The sequence below is a fragment of the Notolabrus celidotus genome, chromosome 11, assembly GCF_009762535.1.
Source record: "Notolabrus celidotus isolate fNotCel1 chromosome 11, fNotCel1.pri, whole genome shotgun sequence".
Classification (NCBI taxonomy): Eukaryota; Metazoa; Chordata; class Actinopteri; order Labriformes; family Labridae; genus Notolabrus; species Notolabrus celidotus.
Genome location: NC_048282.1, coordinates 20,446,655 through 20,467,264, shown reverse-complemented (window position 1 = coordinate 20,467,264; position 20,610 = coordinate 20,446,655). Strand labels below are relative to the sequence as shown.

At 40.7% G+C, this 20,610-nt stretch overlaps 1 protein-coding gene across 1 annotated transcript; it reads left to right on the top strand.

Moving 5' to 3' along the window:
- The first annotated feature begins 2,601 nt into the window (after nucleotides 1-2,601).
- Nucleotides 2,602-3,950, top strand: LOC117821928 (adenosine receptor A3-like). Its single transcript, XM_034696486.1, has 3 exons — nucleotides 2,602-2,939; nucleotides 3,019-3,482; nucleotides 3,633-3,950. The coding sequence occupies exons 1-3, from the start codon at nucleotides 2,602-2,604 to the stop codon at nucleotides 3,839-3,841; spliced, it is 1,011 nt and encodes a 336-aa protein (XP_034552377.1). The 3' UTR covers nucleotides 3,842-3,950.
- The last annotated feature ends 16,660 nt before the right edge of the window (nucleotides 3,951-20,610 follow it).

The window sequence follows — 20,610 nt, the reverse complement described above, 5'->3', positions numbered from 1 at the left end:
AGACTCACAAAAATACACACCCATTGCCAAAATTGTATGCAAAGTAAGTGTGCATTGAAAAACCGCCTTCAAAAACAGACCTGTTAATCAGTAACATCTACAAAGTCTGCTGACACTGGACAGTTTCACACTCTCACAACTTGTTGGAGATGTTGACAGAAACCTTGTACCATAAAGCTGCTGCGGTAAAACAGTTAGAATTTCATAGTCAAATGATAAGGGCTTGCATACATGCTGAAAACAAATGAGATGATGCAATAGTATGTAATACTCAACACATGGGCAATCATTGTTGGCCGTTCTTCAGATATTACACTTCAACATGTAGTTTCCTATTTAACCTATTCGACCAAGAATAATTGTTATTAAGGAAGATCACTTTTACAAGGGAATCCATCATCAGTATGGTACAAATACCAAACTGATCATAGCAAGCAGTTATAACAGCAATCAAGAAATCTGCTTTTTGTTTTTTTCGCTAATAGTGCAGCTATTGCTGATTTCGCTGTCATATATACATTCTTAGTTACTATTATTATTCTGTTACTGATATGGTAACTATAAGTAATGTCAATGTTGCTTGTTATTCTCTTGTCTGTTTTTGAAGATACCTTAGCTTGGATGGTGGAATATTATATGTCTTGGTCCGAATGGTTGACCAGCGGTTGTTTCCGGTGGTCTTTCTACTGTAAAGAGCATGGTTATTGTTTTGTTTTGTCTTGTCTTGTCTTGTCTTGTCTTGTTTTGTCTTGTCTCTTTTGTTAAAATCTGAAAACTCAATAAAAATCTTGGACATAAAAGAAATCTGTAGTGTTACAGTTTTTCTCGCTTTGGTACATTTCTCAGATCAGAATTGAAATTCTCAAAACTACTTGTTCAATCTTCACATCATTGCGTCACTTGTGCACATCAAAAAAGCAGTTTCTCATTTCCTTGAACAAGTTGCAAATGCTTTGGTACATCCATCCAAATGATAATGTACATTTCTCTGCTGTTTCCCACATTATCAAGTGCTTATGTCATGTTGATCAAAATGTATTATAATGGGTCTCTGTTGAATAGTCTCACCCTCCACAACATTTAGGCATTAGTTCATCGCATAAGTCTTCACATGCAAAACGGTTGAACATGTTGTCAAAATATGTCAGTCATATTTCTGATCATTTCCATTAGACTGTTTTTCTAAATCTGTCATGAATTGGTAAATTGCTCCAAGGTGAATCTTGACTTTCTCTAATAAAGGGAAATTTGTAAAGCATTAGATCAACCAATGATCAACCAATTTTCTGAAATAGCTCAAAGGTGCATCTCATGAACCATCGACTGGCAAGTATATACAGTATATATAGCCGGAGCACAACACAATCTGTGAATCTTGTCCAGTCTCTTTCAATCAATCTCCCACATACACTAAGGTGCAACTTACAATTTACAATAACTGTCATCAAAACATTAGCCATAGTTCACATCAGAACCTCCCTCCAGAGTACACTGTTATATTGACAACATGACTAAGCAGTTTGACTGTCTTATCCGTACACAATGACACAAGGACTTGTTCTTCTGATGGCACTGGCATGTTCATTGACACATATATTTACTTTTGAGAGATGAAGGATTTTAAGCAAGATACTGGCTTTTGCTGGTAATCCATGGTGTTTTTCTATTTGTACGAATTGTTTTGAGAAATGCACTTACTGTTTTGCAAATGTCAAGGATGATTCGAGAAATGTACCAAAGTGACTGAGAAAAACTGTAAGCATTGAAACGTGCATTCACTGGTTTTAAAATCTTCCAATCAAAACAAAAGTAATAGGTTATTTCATAGCTCAGACTAAGATGACTGAGCAGAAACATCAGATACATAAATTAACATGTTATTGCACATTTAATGAACTATTCATGTTCGATTTGAGGTATACTTGTGTTTTATCTGAGCATTGCTGTTTCATGCTCTTTATTTTTAAATATTTTATCTTCTCCATGTTTTTCCATTAGACTAATGGATAATTAGCATATTTTACATATAAAACATCTCAAGTAGTTCAAATGACTTTGTGGTGACAGTTTGGCTTGTTGGTTGAATGCGTACCCCATGTTCAGAGGAAGTAGTTCCCCCAAGCGTGCAGCCTGGATTTGATGCAGTCCTTTGCTAAATCTCATTACCCTTAGTATTTACAGTATTACAAGGCTGCTAATAAATGAATACATGTTAAAAGGGGGGATATTGAGTACATTCTGCTATAAGTGTTTTATTTTGTAGTAGTGACACACCTGTTGTCTGAAAAATGTAACATTGCTCAATCAGAAGACCCCTCCTGTAACGCTGAGGAACATTATCAGAGTACAGAGATTAAATTCACTCCCTGATTAGATACAGATGGCCTCTCAGTGGAGTGCACGCCTGTTTTTGTGTGTGCATGCATGTTTTCATATAAAAAGCATCTGTTCTGTTCTGAGAGCTGAAGCAGGAACATTAACTGAGCAGCAAACACAGGATTATGCTGGACTCAACTCTGCTGTGGAATTCACCCTCACTCCAAAGAAACCTGCTCAATCAAACTTAAAAGTGTCTGTGTTGACTGGTCTCTATCTTCAGTGATGGCTGAGTGGAGCTGGGTGGCCTACACGGTGCTTGAAGGGTTGATTGCTGTGGCTTGTTTCCTTGGTAATGTGTTGGTAGTGTGCGCCGTGTGTATTGGTATCCGGGATTCCCTTCGCGAGCCGACCTTCTGCTTCCTGGTTTCCCTGGCAGTGGCTGACCTGCTTGTGGGCATGGCTGCTGTGCCCCTGGCTGTACTATTAGATGGCTGGGTGAGCCTGACACCTGACCTCTGCCTAGTACTCTGCTGTGTTCTGCTTGTGCTGACTCAGGCCTCTGTGCTGTCTCTGCTCGCTATAGCTGTGGACAGATACCTCCGACTTCACTCACCACTCAGGTGAGGCACAGAATGTGAAAAACTGTATAACAGGTAGAAGAGCTTTGTGATGATGATGTGCTTCCTTTTTGATTTGTAGATACAAAGCCTTGGCTTCACAGAAGCGCACATGGACTGCCGTCTCTGTGTGCTGGGCTCTCTCCTGTCTCCTGGGATTTACTCCTCTGTTTGGCTGGAACAACTACTCTCTAGCCTCTGACTCCACCAATACATCCTCCTTTTCCCTCTCATCTTCCCCACCCTGCACTTTCCTCTCAGTAATCTCCCTCCCATTTATGGTCTACTTCAACTTCATGGGGTGTGTCATGGCGCCCCTGCTGGTCATGACCTTCCTCTACACTCGAATCTTCTGGAGCCTGCAAGGTCGTCTGAGGGAGAGCTGTCCCCAGGCGCAGGCCTCTCTGCTCAGGGAGAAGAGGCTGGCCTGCTCGCTGGCTCTGGTTCTTATTTTGTTTGCCGTCTGCTGGATTCCTCTGCACCTGATGAACTGTCTGCTGCTGTTTCACGGCCCTCAAGCTGTCCCACAGGGGACACTCTATGCAGGTATGTTTCTAGTCCTTACAGCCTGCACCTTTTTCATTTGTCAGCTCTGTTTCTCAGAGTTTTTTTTTTTTAATGTAACATGAATTTACAGATCATAATACTCACCAGCAGTGACCTTGAAAACTAGCTGTAACATTTGCATTTCTGCAGGTATTCTCCTGTCTCATGCCAACTCAGCAGTTAACCCTGTGGTCTATGCATATCGCATCCCAAAGATCCAGCAGGCCTACAGTCAAATATGGAGGCGCTTCCTTTTACACATAAACCATTCCCACGGGGATAAACAAGTTCGTCGAGCAAGAGCAAGCAGCCAAGCCAAAAACACAGAGACATGTGGATCAGGGAAGACAACGCCCTGACAAGGGACAACAGGATTAATAGAAGTTGAATGTCTATTCATGTGGCATGGTGGAAAGGCTTTTACATATCTGTGTTTAACCAGAGAGCAAAATGATGAATTAAAGGCAGCTTGTGGAATTCCTACTTTCCTACTGTTTGATATGATTAACGATTTGTATCCTCATTGACCACCACTGAATTCAGTTGCCTATCCCAGGTCTGCAAACTTTATCTAATCAAAACTATATCATAAGTCTCCACTAGAGGGTGCTCTAGATCAAGAAACTCCAGAGCTGCTGTTGCACACCAACTGAGACACCATCAGAATTGCAGTAAGGGAAAACCAAACAATTTCAAGATTGCATTCATTGATTTTTGAACAATTCAGAGAACAGTATGACTTTATTGAGATGTCCATATTTTACATACATCAATGTAAAGCATTTTTTACTTGCTCTTTTAATCTGAAACCCAAGAATGAAGGTGAAGCTTGTCCAAGGGAGAGTGTTGAACACCACTTAGTGTTCTGTGAGCTCCTCGGGGAAGGCAATAGACTGTATAGTTATCACCTGAGCAGGCTGCGACCCCACCCACCAAACTATACAACCTACTACCTCACCCCGAGAGAGCCTGCATGAAAGGCGCCTCTGGTCACTGGAAACACTCCTTCTGGTCTTGGCTCTAAAGCTAATGTACCTGCTCTAGCAGAACAAACGCACAACAAAAGAAGACAATTCTCGTCAGAGCGTATTATGTTGATGGCTTCAAGCGTATGTTTTGATTGGACAGCATGTTGCCCGTCTGGAGCCGACAGTCGAGCGGCGAGCGGCTGACTCAGCTGTCTCCTTGGGAAAGACAGTAGATTGTATAGTTATCTCATGAAGAGGTTACACAACCCCACAACTATTCAATCTACTACCTCAGCCCCAAGGACAGCATCCACATCGCCTCAGCATCAGAAATCCACAAAGGTAACTCTCCTGTAATAGTACAAAAGAAGAGACAGAGGTTATCTTCATTGAGTATGTTAATCTGTAAAATACAGTCAAGATAACATCAGGTTTCACTTTTAATAGGACTGTAAGTTTCTATTTTTCTATCCACGTATATGTGTGACTGATTTCTTCAAATTTAGACCCCGCTAAAAGGAGTGTAATCGTATTTTTCAGCTTAACTCTGTGTCATATTCTTCGTTTTTTTGCTCCTGGAGGTGAATCAGAATTATGACTTATGTCTGCAAAGCCGCTCTTCTTCAACTGCCAACATTTAGAGGAACGTTGTCATTTCTTAACAAGAGGACTGTCTGAAATTTTTAATATTGGCACATCCTCGCCGATCAAACAAGCTTTCTTGTTTTGTTTAGTCGGAGCTGAATGTCTTTATGAAATGTGTTCTATTAAAAAAAAATCAAAGACAAATAATTGAATGGTAAGCAGACATTGGACGGTGAGAGCGCTAATGTGTGAAAGCCCAACAAACAACTCACTGGCTTCCTGAGACTCTGGCATGTGATCGAAAGAGGGGAGAAAAAAAAAAAAGAGCTGCTCGACTGTGCCAGGAATTCGTTTCCGTTTTTGCCAAAAACTGAGCTCATTCCAGCGGGCTATCCCTGTGTAGGCTGGCTGCTGCTTCTCAGACGGAGGTACACACACAGATGCCTGCGAATATGGCTTCCACCAGCTGCCTCTGATTGAATACAAGGCTGGTATTCTGCCCCCCAAAACACAACAAGGAAACACAAAATGGCGTCGCGCACATCCGCCATTTTAGGTCCAGTTAAAAGCACTATAAGGTCTACCTTTTCGATGTCTTTCTTTCCGAGCTGCCTTTCTCGGGATTAAGAGAGTGTGTGCTCTATTGTGAGTGATGGAGTCAATCTTGTGCCAAGAGCTGTGAAGAAGCCAACAGACCAAGACTTCACACTTAATGTCACGAGGACAAAGTAAGAGAGCAACTCTTACCATACTTATCAGATGGTTAGATGTTCAGGGAGAAAAAGCATCGTCATGAAACGTGTCCATGTTTCTTTGAATTGAATAGCACTGCTAAAATTTGGCACTCTTGCCGAAGAAGCTGACTGTATTTTGGTTTTCCTAAACAAAGATTTTTTTCCTTAGCTCTTCTTGATTCAGCTCATTGCTAAACTCCTTCAGTCAAAGTGCCAGCAGGTCAGCGTGGCACCAGCTGAAGGGTTAATAAGTGCCAGACTACATGCCAGACCTTGGCCTCAGATAGACAGGGTTAGGAGATACACTGCTTGCATAAATTAGCATACAGCCACAACCCCTGAGACTTGTTCCAGACCGGCCTATAGTTAGCATGCAGTAGACCCTGCTAGTCTGATTACTGAGCACCAGACAGACAGACAGGGGGGGTTGGGGGTACGTTGGCATGATGCCCAACTCTGCCACTGTGCCAGTGACAGATCTACGAGCTCTGTTTGGTCGCCAAGAAACGTTTACTGACTGGAGGGCGAGGGGAGCAGACTTAAAGTGATATGACACAGAGTATTGAGGGAATGGGGTCAAATTAATAAAGATTTAACAGGAAATTTCTGTCTGCTCCTGATAGAAAACCAAATTGGAACATTAATCGCTGATGGGGAGTTCTGTGCCTCTCGGTTAATTTCAGAAATTGGAGTCCCCTCCCCCTCCCCTCGAAACTCCTGACTGTTTTGAAAACACCAAAGTCAGCCATGTGAGCTCTATCAGGAGCTGGTGTCAGTGGTTGTGGACTTTGTCCAGCCGTGCCATGGGTGCACACAGAAGATGCACCCATGGCACATCTGGGCCAAATTATTTTTAAATCTACAGCTAGAAAATGAATGAGAAGATGTTGAGAGAAGATGAGAAAAAAAGGAAGAACATGGCTTATTGTGTGAAACGTATCTACCTTTTAGGCTGTGGGTCTGTACATCTGTCACAGCAGAACTGCAGCTGTATGGTCATAAATTCACATTCAAAGAATTCTGTGTAAGCCAAAAGACCCAGACCTTGTCCTCTCTTGCCCTCTGATAACGCTGCTCTGCTGTGCACAGTCAGGATATGTTTTTCTGGAAACAATTTCCTGCTTTACTATGTTAATCTTGCTTTGGGTGAAGGCTACATGTGTTTTTTAAGGGTTTCCACAACTCTTTGCCAGCTGTACTGTAGCACTGGGTGTTTTATCTTTTTCAATAAGTTATGAAACTATCAACAGAGACAGCATCTGCACAGCCCATGCCAAATTCAGTATCAGACATTCCATGTGAAATATTATATACTCAATAAATTCATTTTAATAAAACTGCTACAACTCTTGAATATCAGGCCTTTAAGGCAAACTACAAAGTGAAACCCTTCCGGAAAATCAAATAATCAAATTATCGACATATTTTTCTTTTTTGTTGATAAAGGTCATAAACGGAAAAACTGAATGCACTTTGTTTAAATCACAAATTTACAAACTTCTCGTATTGACTTGCAAACGCGGACCTTAATGCGGCATTTTAAACAAATCAAAACCAATGCGAAATATTTTACAGAACAATGCGCACTGAGCTTCCTCCCTCTAGACTGTGAAAGGTCACAGGATCGGTCCGATTTATTCCTCTATCAACAACATAAACGAACAAATTAATCAGCAAATCCCCAAACACACACACACACACACACACACACACACAGCGCACTCAGTTGCCAACAAAACTCCTCAGAATTGGAGCAGATTTTCGCAGGAAGCAGAGGCAGGGAAATACCTATTGGATTTCCTGGTCCCTTGGTCCGCGAGACGGGATGAATGCTTGGCAGACACAACGGACGGGGCACCAGACGATTGGTACAGGTTCTTGTGTGTTTCTCTTTCTCTCTCTTTCTCTCTCTCTCTCTCTCTGAGCTTTGTGCCAAGAATGGGCAGTGTCTGTGTGCCAGGCAGAATTTCAATGAGGGAGGAAGGAGGTGGTGATGATGGGTAAAGAGGAGGAGCGGTGGGGGAGCTGGAGTTGGCAGGGGGAAGTATGCCACACAATAAATGGCAGGATAGAGAATTCCCACAGTTAAAAAAGATGCAAACGGATGTCTTGTCTTACTCGTGTCCCATCTTAATAGAGAAAACATTTTTTGCCTGGGCATCTGGCGGATTCGAGAAAGAGGGCTAAACCCCAACGGAGCACCAAAGCGATTTTATCATACCTGCTGCTTTTTCATCTTCCCCACTCCCCGAGGAATGTCTGATTCCGACATTAAAGGACGAAGGATGGGCGCGCTGAGCCTCTTCCGTGCCCACTTGGCAAGGTGCCCGCTCTGATGTTCTGTATATCCTCATTAACCAGGCGCAAACACACAGGGCTCATGCTCACACTTCTGCATGTATACAGAAGCACGCTTCCATATGCATGTACTTACACACAACCACGCAGACACAACACATAACAGTTGCCTGACCTCGTGTACAAGAAAGGAGCTCAATCCATCTGATCCTGATATACTTAATTAAATAAAATGCTTAGCATTAACTCCTCTGTTTTTGAAAGCTAGAGGCAACGTATACAGAGATGTTTGACTCCTCGCAGGCATTAGAGGTAGGTAAACCTGTCAGACAGCGTGTTTGATAAAAAGATAGCATGACCCAGATAAGGCAGGCATATAAGGGAGCCATTGTGTTGACTGTCACAGTGGCCAACAATCATTTTAACCATAGATTTAAACACAGGAGCAAGGACAAATTCCATAACCAGCTGTAAAAAGATGGCATGGGACCACGTTTTGTAACTTTTCTCTTTATATTTCTACACTCCATGAAAAATGTATATTTGAATTTTGTTAAAAAAGATATATAATTATGATATGACGCATGTTATAAGCTGATTTAAAGAAAAAAAGGAATCTAAATTTGGGCCAGACATGACTCTAAAACCTCTGCATGAGGGAAGTAAACATCAAAGGTTTCTGTACTTCTACTCTCTCTATCCCCTCTCCTCTTCTCTACTCGTCTTCGCTTCTACTAAATGTTCTGATGAGCTGTGTGGTTGCCATGGTTTCAAATGTTTCTGATATCTCAGATGCCTGGCCTGGCATGTAACTACACGCCCACATGTTACAGCATTTCACTTATGCCACACAGAGCAGCACCGTACACAAATAAGCAAAATGCACATACACATGCATATACACAAACAGAGCGTGCATGCGAGGAGTGCAAAGTGCTAATGTCAGGGACCGAGCAGCTGCTGCTTCCTGCATGAGAGGAGAAACTTCCTGTTTCCTCGCTGCAAACCGCGGCCGGTCAGCCAAGATATCAACCAATCAGCTCTGCTGAGGCTGTATGCAGGAAGTTAGCATGACTGCCTCTAGGAGAAAACTCAGAAACATTATGAGGCAACACGATAAGTTCATCTGAGGATAAGAGAGGGGCGGGGAAAAGAGCTCTCCCACTCCTACCTCTCTTTCTGTCTCTGTCACCCTTGTTCTCTCTCTCTCGTTTCCTACAGCGTCTTCTTAAGATTTCAGTCACATTGTTGTTGCATTTTCATATTCATAGTGATATTATTCCGATTCTATTTTATGAGTTTAATTGTCTCTGAATGCTGAGGTACAGCCACTGAAAGAGACCGAGGATGATGCAGTGAATTAGGAGAAGTATACCCACAAACTGTGAGGGGCATGTTGAAAAGGGTCTACCCATATACACTGCTTTTTTAAACACGTGGCACGAAGGCGCCATCTTAACACCGACCTGTATTGAGATCAGAATAAAAATACTGACAATCAGCAGGCTAGCTAGGTTTCTAAATGTACAAGCGATATGCGGATAGGTCGAATAATTCTGATTGTACTGATTTTTCTCCTCTGTATGTGAGCAGTATTAACAGATTAACGAATCCTGGTTTATCAGATTCGAAGATTGTGTTTTCGCATTTTGCTTTTCGTGACACTGAAATGAAAGCACACAGTGTTAAATTAAAATTATGCTTGTTGTCTTACAGCTGAGCAAGATCGACATCCATCAGACAAACGCTTTTGTCTTGCTATTTTTCTTTTTCAGTCAGTTTACACAGGTAGAAAGAAATCAGAGTGTGTTCTGATCGAATGAAAACAAAGCGACTCTAGAATATTGACAATCTACTGCAATTGGTGTTTTAACAATCTTCCGTTTCCTCCGACCTAACCTCAGTTTCACTTTTGCCTCAGTTTCCTCTAAAGAGCAAAGTATCATAAACAGAAGCCTCTGCTGCAGTGTGACAAGACAAACATTACAGTTGCCACCTTTTAACAGCCGGTCACACCTTTTGATCTTAGACGGATAAAACCCTCACACTGACACGCATAACCATGTGAAAGACCTGCCACATCACAGTGGCAGAATGTGCAAACATTCTACAAAGGGAAGGAGAAACAAAGTACAGATCATCCTTGTATTAGCTGTAATAACGGCTCTGCATGATAAGGGAACTGCCGAGTTTCTCTCTTCTCTAGTGTGAGCGGCTTTTCAACACAGGTCAGCAGCAAAAACTTGCACTGACCTCAACACAACAACAGCTCTCTGACTCTGTCGACACTCTGAGGTCAGAAAGTAGCTGTGAAGGCCTGTCCTTCCTCCTGCCAGTCCACAAAAAGACACCTGTTCAGTACAGAACGCCAAAGAAAGACAATTCACCACCCTGTCAGTTCCTGCTGCCCTAGAGCGGAGACAAGAGAGGGAGAGGGCAACAGAGACAGAGAAAAAGAGATACTGGAAGAGGGAGAAAGAAGATGGTCAGCAGGGAGTCAAGGAGTCCCTCAAAGCTGCAGAAAAAGTTTCTCCTGCTATGTCCATAGAGCCAAAATGGCGGCGAGCGGAGTGCAGCGTGGCAACCGACGACGATAGAGACATTTACAGGATGAAGACCATGATGGAGGACAGAGGAAGAGGGCGAGAGAACCCCTAAGAGAAAGATTAAAGGGCAGTGGGAAAGACTTGGAAGAGGTGTCGCAAGTAAAAAAGAAAAATACCTGGAGCCTGAACGTGAGCGGCGGGCTGGGCCGGAGGACTGGAGGAGAAGAGGGCCGTGATGGCGGGAAGAAGGGAAAAGAGAGGAGTAGAGCACACCCTCTGAGTGCTACACCCCCTTCCCACAATCCCCTCCTACTGGCGTGAGTGCGTCTGTCCGCATACAGGGTGATAGAGGGATGTCTGCTCACACACAGCCCTACAGAACACACACACAAGCCACAATATCAAACACACTGTGCACAACAGAAGAGGAGCTCCACAACAGACTCAGAGCAGACTCACGTTACTTTCAGTTGCGTGTGACCAAAAAACTGACAGAAACGCACAGACACACACACACACACACACACACACACACACACACACACACACACACACACACACACACACACACACACAGGACACTTCAAAACACAAGCATACACATAATCAATTCGCCAGTCTGGATCGCCCTCTGCTCTGCCCTGTGCTGTTTGCCTCGGTCCGCCTGCCCACTTTGGCACTGCTGCCAAGAGGGAAGGGGAGAAAAGGGAGGGGAGGAGGTGGGGGGAGAGTAGAGACACAGAAATGAGGAAGGGAGGGACATGCTGTAGTGAGAGAGGCGGAACAGAGAGAGGAGGAGTCAGAGAAAAAGAGTTAAGACACAGAAAGACAAGAAAAAGGAAAGAGAAGAGGCGTTAAGTGTCGTGAGTGGACACGATGACACAGAACAGCGTCACAGCATCATTTACACTCATTCGCTAACATCCAAAACACAACCCTTACCTTGTACTTCTACTGTCCTGCAACAGAGAGACTGAGAGAGGGACAAGCAGATCCAAACACTTCTGCCAAATTGTTCCATGTCACCATATTTTACAATCAGGGGTCAAAAATACCCAAACTAGCCCGCGATTCGAACCCTTCACTGGTGACTTTATCTCGCCTCAGAGGAGGTAATATCTCGTTCGACATCTTTATTCGCCCTCCTTTTTTTCTCTCTGCCTCTCCCTTTATCCTTCCATCAATTTGTCCTCTCACTTCATCAGGGGATAAAATCTGCACTCCTTGGTGGGAGGGATTTGAGGGACTTCAGCTAAATGAATCAATGAGCGAGGAGGGTGGACATTTCAGAAAATGTCACTTTTTTTTTCTCCCCCCCTCCGTTGGCATCCTTCCCAGGTCTCCCTCTGCTTTCTCACACCAGCAAGACAGTTGGACACCGATGCAGATCTTGGATTGAGTGAGCCGTCGCCTCTCGATGACCTCAATCATTAGGAGAGAAAACATAAATCCATCTGTTCATAAATGGCCGACCTTCTCTATAGCCTGTCCGTGGTCCAATCACCTGCATTTGAGCGGGTATCCCAAGTCCAGCCAACCAATCGCAGCTCCCTCCTGAAATGACGTAATTTTGAAATTCAAAAAGCAGGAGTACTTCTTACCGTTACATGGCTAAAAATACTGATTCTCTCATTTTAAAATGTACATCAAGCACTGGATGACAAAAAACAAAGCTACTTCTTGCCACTGTAAGTGAAAGACTTAATTCCTCACTGTAGCTGCTGTAATACCTGACTCATTGAGTCCTCAAACTGACCAAATACACACTCACACACACATTTCTGGAGGGCTCTCCCAGTCCTCGAACACTCACCGCGGAGACAAAACAGACCACAAAAGTCCAGCTTCCCTGCTTAAACTCCACATGAGTCTGTTCTCGAAGTTAGGACAATGGACACACACACACATTCATACTGTACACTGGCGCACACACACACAAACACACATGTGGTGCAAACAATCCGGTTCTTCCATGGAGGCTCAGATTCAGCCAGCAGGTTGGACAGCCCCTCAACCTGACGTCACGTCTCCTTTGTTGTTTATGCATTTATTTCTCTCCTCAGCTGAACTCTCTGAACCTAAAGTCTCCCCACCCGCGCCCTCCTCCTCCCCTCCCGTCCTGTCCGCCAGCCCTACACTTACCCCCTGCCACCAAAGGCGGGCAAATACAGTATGGCTTTAACAAGGAATAAGAAAAGAAAGAAGGACAGACAGACACAGAGAGGAGAGAGACAGGGAGAAAGAGAAAAAAGAGCTTAGACGTCTCTCTCACTTCTTTTTTTTTGCTCCTTTTCTTCTTCGATCGCTCCCTGTGTCTCTTCCTGCTTGGCTTGTAAAAGTTTCAGCTGCATGGCGGGCCGGCCTCTCTTGGCAGCCGTCCAACTCTTGACTCTCCTGTCCCCTTGCAAGAGAGAGAAGGAGGGAGGGGAGGACAAATATAGTCACACAGCTAGACTGTACTGCACAGTTGTAGAGGCAGATGCACTCTGAATACGCGGCAACCATTTTTTTTATTTCTTGCCCTCACACACAGGAAGAGGGAAGTTTGTGACTTTTCTTCAGTATTCAAAAACGAGCAACTGTGAAGTGTTTTAAAGAGTCACTTCATGTCAAATACGAGCTAATCATTGCCGGCGATGTTGTGGAAAGTTTATAAATGTCCTCTGCCATAGTTGTGATGTTATGTTTGCCTTTAACCAAGTGTGACAGCTGAATCTGATAACAGTGTTTTGTAGCTCACACCCAGTTCACACAGGGACACACTCACTTTGTTATTCCTCCTGGTATCATTAACACGAGCTGCTTGGTTGTTTTGCTTTACATACAGTCACGATATGCACAGGAGAATATACATGTTTAAATTTAAAATCATACAGCTATGTAGGCCAGGATATGACCACACACACGCTCAGGTCAACTAGATGAATAAGACTTTAAAAGTAATGTTGATATAGTTTCTAAGAAAAGGTAGCACAAACCTTTTTAATTATTTGATCACTAGTTGTAGTTTGCTTGTTATGCTCTTAAAGTAGAGCATGAAGTTAATAAATGATAAAATACAATTTTATTTCATCCATTTTCCTGAAGGTAGCTTAAAATGAGACCCATACTTATTTTTGGACCACCTTTTTTTTTTGTGAATCTTCAGACATGCTTATGAGATTAAATACTCTGGAAGCATTCCTCATGTATATAAAAAAAATGCAACAAAAGTATATTTTCAGTAAGTTAACTGAGGGGAGATGACCAAATATGTTCAAATAATTTTCTTTCAGAATATAAATGAAAATGTGTAAGATATTTTACAATCATTTTTAGGACATGTTTCAAAAACATGTTTCTATTTTTTTTACTCATTCACTTCATACAATACACAGTGAAACTTCCAAATGAATACAGTGGGCTAATGCTACATAATGGAGTTTTTAAAAAATATATTTTGTGTTTTATTGTGCTTCAGGGCAAAACTAGCCCACTGACATTTTCCAAATCTATGTGATTTCTTTAATTGGATACAGCTGGTGCGTCGAGTGATTATGAGTTCACAGTGAGACCTGAAAAGGTGGACTCACTAATTGTTGCTACTAGCTAAACTGGTCCCTAAGTATGCTAGCTTGAAATCTAGCTTTTTGAACTAGATGACCAGTGTGGACTGTTATTAATCCCAAACTTTAAATAAACAAAAATTACACAGTAAAATCTAGAACCGTCACTCATTTTTGTAATTTGAGTTTTAAGAGGCTACTACTCACCTGACCAAGACACCTCAAAATGGTCTTCAAGGTTAAACGTTACTTTTATGTAGCCATGACTTGTTCATAAAATTAAAATATACTTGTTATAGATCAGGGGTTACCAAACTTTTCAGCCAGCAACCCCCAAAATATTGGTGCCAAAGACTCGCGACCCCCACTGTCCCTCAAAGTGATTTAATGTGACTTCATTTAGCTGGTCTGCAGAAAATGACCCTACCTATATGAGCATGTGGCTGTGTTTCCTGTGCTGTTATGAATTAACCTGCTGCTACTGATGCTTTTGATAATTAACTGTTCACTAACCCTAAACTTAGGAGACATCTGGCAAAAAGAAAGGCAGAAAACTCATAACATTTTCTATTTTCAAGTGTAACAGTTATTTTTGTCAATATTTTTAACTATAAATGGGTAAAATGTACTATTTTTAGAGAAGTTTTGTCATTCAACTTTTTATTGCATTTTTTCATTATTTCTTTGTTCACTACAAGTTAACATATTATTTATATGTAACACAAAACCAACAAAGAGAAAAAAAAAAAAAATACAAAAAAATGCAATAATAATAATAATAAACAAATAATAATAATTAACGGTACAAACAAAAAGAAAGATAAACATAAGAAAACAAGGTAAATAAACCAAAATAAATAATAATAATAAATATTTTTAGATAACTTCTTTAAAAATCCTTCTGGAAGACATCTCACGACCGCCCAATAATGTCTTGCGACCCCCCAGGGGATCCCAACCCACACTTTGGGAACCCCTGAACTAGACAACGAGTGTGGACACTTTTGAACTTCAAACTTTGAATAAACTAAAAGTATACAGTAAAATCTAAAACCTCTGCTCATTTTCGAAATTGGGTTTTAAGAGGCCACTACTCACCTGACCGAGACACCTCAAAATGGTCTTCAGGGTAAAACGTTACTTTTATGTAGTCATGGCTTTTGCATAAAATTAAAATATACATGTTATAGACGATAAGTGGAAGTTTATAGGGAACTTGTCCAAAAGTTGGATTCATTCAGTTCAGCTTTGCTCTGATTGGTTCATTATTGAGAAAAAATAGCAAGAAATTAGCCATTTAGGTGGATGAGTCCGTGCTCGCCTGAAATGCATAGCAGCAGCATTTAAAGGCTGGATGCCATTAAATTGAGTTTGACACATTTGCCAGCTTAATGTTCTTTGTCTTTATATCTCCCTGAGGAGAATATGAAAGCCCACATGTTTTGGTACATTAATAGATTGTTATAATACTCACGTCAAAGTCAACAGTTGCGACACTGTAACTGAACATCTGCCAACGACCTGCATTCAAGCCATGAGAGATAAATCCACCGAGTGGTTGTGATAAACCAAAACCAGCTTCTGGAGTTTTTATTATAAGAGGAGGCGCCCCATCTAGTGGCAGACTGTTGTAAATGCGTTTAGTGAGCTGAAAGAGAAAAGCTTTTATCTCTACACGAGCTGTTTTTGTGTTCCGTCTTAATTCCCTTGAATAACCCAATACACGAATAATAGGGAGGCCTCAACTCTGATAAATTGATCAATTTAATGTAGTAGCTCATTAAGTGTGTTTCTTGTATTCATCTGATCTTGTTAACGCTACCTTATTTTTAACTTTTCTTTTCACTATTACTTATTTTATTAATTTTACTGTAGTGATTTTACTTTATTTTTAAGTGTTTTATATATAATAATGCCGTTTATAATTTTACCATTGCTGTTGTTTTCTGACTGTCTGTTATTCTGTGAAGCACTTGGGGCTGCATGTTTTTATGTATAAATAAAGTTGAGTTAAGTTGAGTTGAGCATTATTTTCATGAGAACTGAACTTATTCATCACAAACCAGCTTGCTTGTTGGCTGTAAACAGGCATATTAATTGTATTTATTAATCGGCTCATCCACTAAAACTCCTGAACATGGTGATACCGCCCTCCAGTGGTCACATGCAGGCAAAACACCAGTCAAATACATTATTCCTCCATTCTCAGCTAGTTCTGTGACTTTTTTGTTTTGTCTTATCCTGTCACTTTTTATACAGTATCCAATAACATTTAATAGAATCCAGAGAGGATAAAACAATTAATAAAAGGGCGATATCTTTTACATTGTCTGCAGTAAACTTTACTGATCTGAAATGATTTGACTACAGCTGTTGAAAGAAGTGTATAACTGGAAGTCCTGCAGGATTGGAGATCAGATGCCAGTCTTTAATCTGTACTTTTAAACAGAAGCTTATTGTCAGCAGTTGAGGGGCCTGTTAAGAATAAGAGGGTTTAAGTCTCTTTGTCAGGCTCGTGATATTTTCCTCAGAGGCCAATTTGTCTCCTTTTACAAAAGAATCACTGTTGGTAACATGTCCGGTGCATAAGCAGAACCCTTTTCTCCTATAACTCTCACCTTGTCAGTGTGGGAGGGTAAGACTGTAGGTGATGTAAATCATTAACCAAAGCTGACTCATGCCTATTTGAGTCCCCAATCAGCTTCAGTAGCCTTCCCGGCAGCATCCCAGCACATCAGTATGAATTATATAAAACATCATAGGGCCTCGTCAGTAAATCATAATATAGGACGTACTTTTCAACAATATATGTTGCTTTTTATGTGATGATTGTGTATGTACTGTATGTATGAGTAGAGATAATCACTGAGTTATGAAAATAGTGTTGTTGAGCCTTCCTATGTTGTGGAGTTGTTGACAGTCACTTGTCGCCAACAAAAATAATGTGTGTGTGTGTGTGTGTGTGCGTGTGTGCGTGTGTGCGTGTGTGTGTGTGTGTGTGTGTGTGTGTGTGGATGTCCCCAGATGCTTCAGTTATGCTGCTGACTTTACCTGTGCATGGCCAGATTAACATATGATGAGGAAAGAACTGTCACTGACCTACCCTTTTATCAGTGTACCCTTTGTTTGTTTTTATATGCTAGCATTCATCCCTTAACTAAGACTGCTGCTTTGCAATTGAAGTACAGACATGAATCCAGCATTTTGCAAGACAGGGACATATTAAATCCAAAGCCACAAATATACTTATTGTGCTTGTGCGTTGTAAGTTGCAGCTCCAATTGTTTTTCTGTATCCATAAAAAAATGTAACCACTGTACAGTGAAATGAAACAGATCTTAATGATCAATTTTGTAACATGTTTGTAGAGGGCCTCAAGATTAGGTAACACAACAGGAGACTCACTAAGACTCTTGGAATAACAGCCCATTGTGTTTGACTATAACATATTTGCTGTTAAAGTGGTAAGACTCTTTAACTTTATTTTAAGATTTTCTAATTCAGTCTTTCTTTCCGCAAAATTCTTATTTTTCATAAAACATAGTAGACAGATTGCTACGTGTGATTGGTTCACTTATCCCAGTTACCCCTGACCTTTTGTGGCCTGTTAAAATAGAGCAAATTACAAAGTTTGCTATTTAACCACCCAGTTGAGTGTAACGCACCTACAAATTGGGACTCATTTACATGTCCTCCTCCTCCTGTAAGGAACTTCTGAATCAGAAACACTTTATCTATCAATTCACAGGGGAAAAATTTGAGAGAGCGCAATTGTAACAGGCTGTATGCACTGTTGGAGCATGTGCTCTGTAAACTTTCAGTTTGTGTTGGTTTTGGTGACCCCTGTGAACAAAGTGGCACCTTCTATCTCTTTGCTGATTTTTATCCTGCTCATATAAGTACTTTTCTTTGTTTTAATACAAACCTCATCCGTCTTTAATCAATGGAATATGTCACTCATTGTGAATCTTAGGAATGAAAAATAAGAACAAGGAAGACTGTTTGGCAGCAATCTGGTCATTATTTCATCTCAAACCTATACCAGCATCAATGGTTTCAAGACATTAATTAATAACAATAAAGAAGGACTCAATCATGTCCCTGATGATAATGTTTGCTTAAAAAGTCCATAAAAGAGGCATCAGTGATAATTTTCAGTCTGTGTCATGACCGGTAGAAAATAACTTATTTCATGTCTTTAAAAGTACTTCTATATCTTTCTTTGTACAGATAGTATTTTTAATTTTATTTAGAATTTTTGGATTTGTGTTTAGGTTTATATATTTATTGCCCTTACTGTCTTCTTGTGTCCTTACAGTCTTGTTGTTAAGTATCAGTGTTCCATTCCCCACGTCAAATTCCTTTTGTGTGCGAGCTCAACTGGCAATAAAGCTTTCTTGAATCTTGAATTTTGAATCTTGAATCTTGAATCTTGAATTTTGACCAGTAGAAAATAAACCCACACAAAAGCTTAAACATTGTTAATAATAAATGCAATAATAATGGGATAAAACATTAAGCCTGTATCAGTTCTTGTTCTGTATAATACGGTGGCCCTTAAGGACAAAATACATTTGCAAAAGATGAAACACTTTTACAAAGCTGGAGACAAATTTAAAAACGACGGAACACTTTTACCATTTCTGAACCAAATTAACGTTTCATTTTTACGGAAAGGGAATGTACCAAATACTGGAAGTGATCCGGAAGTGATCACTATGTTCACAAGAACATACACTGTAAGCTCAACAAAGTATCCACAAAGACATCAACACTCAGACAAAGTTGTATCATTCAGTGAGGCCTTTTGTTCAGGCTTGCTATAACTGCAGGGATCAGGCTCTTGCCAAGGCGAGCTCTTCTGCACCTCAGTGCTCTGTACCTGCGTCCTGAGGGGAGTGGGATGAGGTGGGTGTTTAGTCGATGTGTGATATCCTGTTCGATTGAGGTTGCGATGCATATGATGGCCCTGTTGTTTAAGTCTGTGAGGTTTGGTGTGGGGAGACCGATTATTTTAGAAGCTGTGGTGGTTATGCATGTGAGTTTGGCCTTGTTTTTAACAGATAGCATGATGTAGAAGCAGGTGGAGCAGTACAGGAGGATGGATTGAGTCATTCATCATCCTGTACTGCTCCACCTGCTTCTACCACAGCCAAAACGAATTTACTTTTAAGGAAATAGATTTACAAAAGATTAAACACTTTTACAAAGTTGGAGACAAATTTACATTTTTTAAAATATTTTTACATTTTATAAAACAAAATTACATCAGCAAAACACTTTTACCAAGGCCAAATCAAATTTAATTTAAGGAAACAGATTTACAAAAGATGAAACACTTTTACAAAGTTGGAGACAATTTTACAAACGATGGAACACTTTAACTGTTGAGTCTGACTCCTTTTAGCCTGACCCTGCTTAAACATGAGGCTATCTGGTCTGAGGCCGTTTCATCTGAATTCTGACACATGAAGAAGGTTTTGTGGAGATATGACAGAGCTTTTCCGGAGACATGATGCTTTTTCATCTGAGGTCTGACACCTCTCTCTGAGACCCGAGGATGTCCTAATATGTAAACTATGTCCATCTCCGTTTGGATTCTCTCCATCAAAACAAACTAAATGACCCCTCACTCGATCACTTCCGGATCACTTCCAGTATTTGGTACATTCCCTTTCAGTAAAAATAAAACGTTAATTTGTTTCAAAAATGGTAAAAGTATTCCGTCGTTTTTAAATTTGTCTCCAACTTTGTAAAAGTGTTTCATCTTTTGTAAATGTATTTTGTCCTTCAGGGCCACCGTATTATACAGAACAAGAACTGATACAGGCTTAATGTTTTATCCCATTATTATTGCATTTATTATTAACAATATTTAAGCTTTTGTGAGGGTTTATTTTCTACTGGTCAAGACTCAAGATTCAAGATTCAAGATTCAAGATTCAAAATTCAAAATTCAAAATTCAAAATTCAAAATTCAAGAAAGCTTTATTGCCAGTTGAACTCGCACACAAAAGGAATTTGACGTGGGGAATGGAACACTGATACTTAACAACAAGACTGTAAGGACACAAGAAGACAGTAAGGGCAATGAATATATTAACCTAAACACAAATTCTAAAATTCTAAATAAAAATACTATCTGTACAAAGAAAGGTAAAAAAGTACTTTTAAAGACATGAAATAAGTTAAATTAGCCTAAGCCAGAGTGCACATGTAGTAGATGAATATAATAAGGAAATATGTTATGGAATCATTTACAATAGTGCACATGGTTATGAGGTATTGCACCGGAATCCAAGTATTGCATTCTGTAACTGTCTTAAAGCCACTATCAGTTCAAGTCGACTAGTTTCGTCCCCCGACCTGCTCGGGCTGTATTTTATGAAGCATTAACATAAACTCTACCACTCTTCCCCTGTCCGTTCTCTCCCTACCCAGGAGCCTGATAC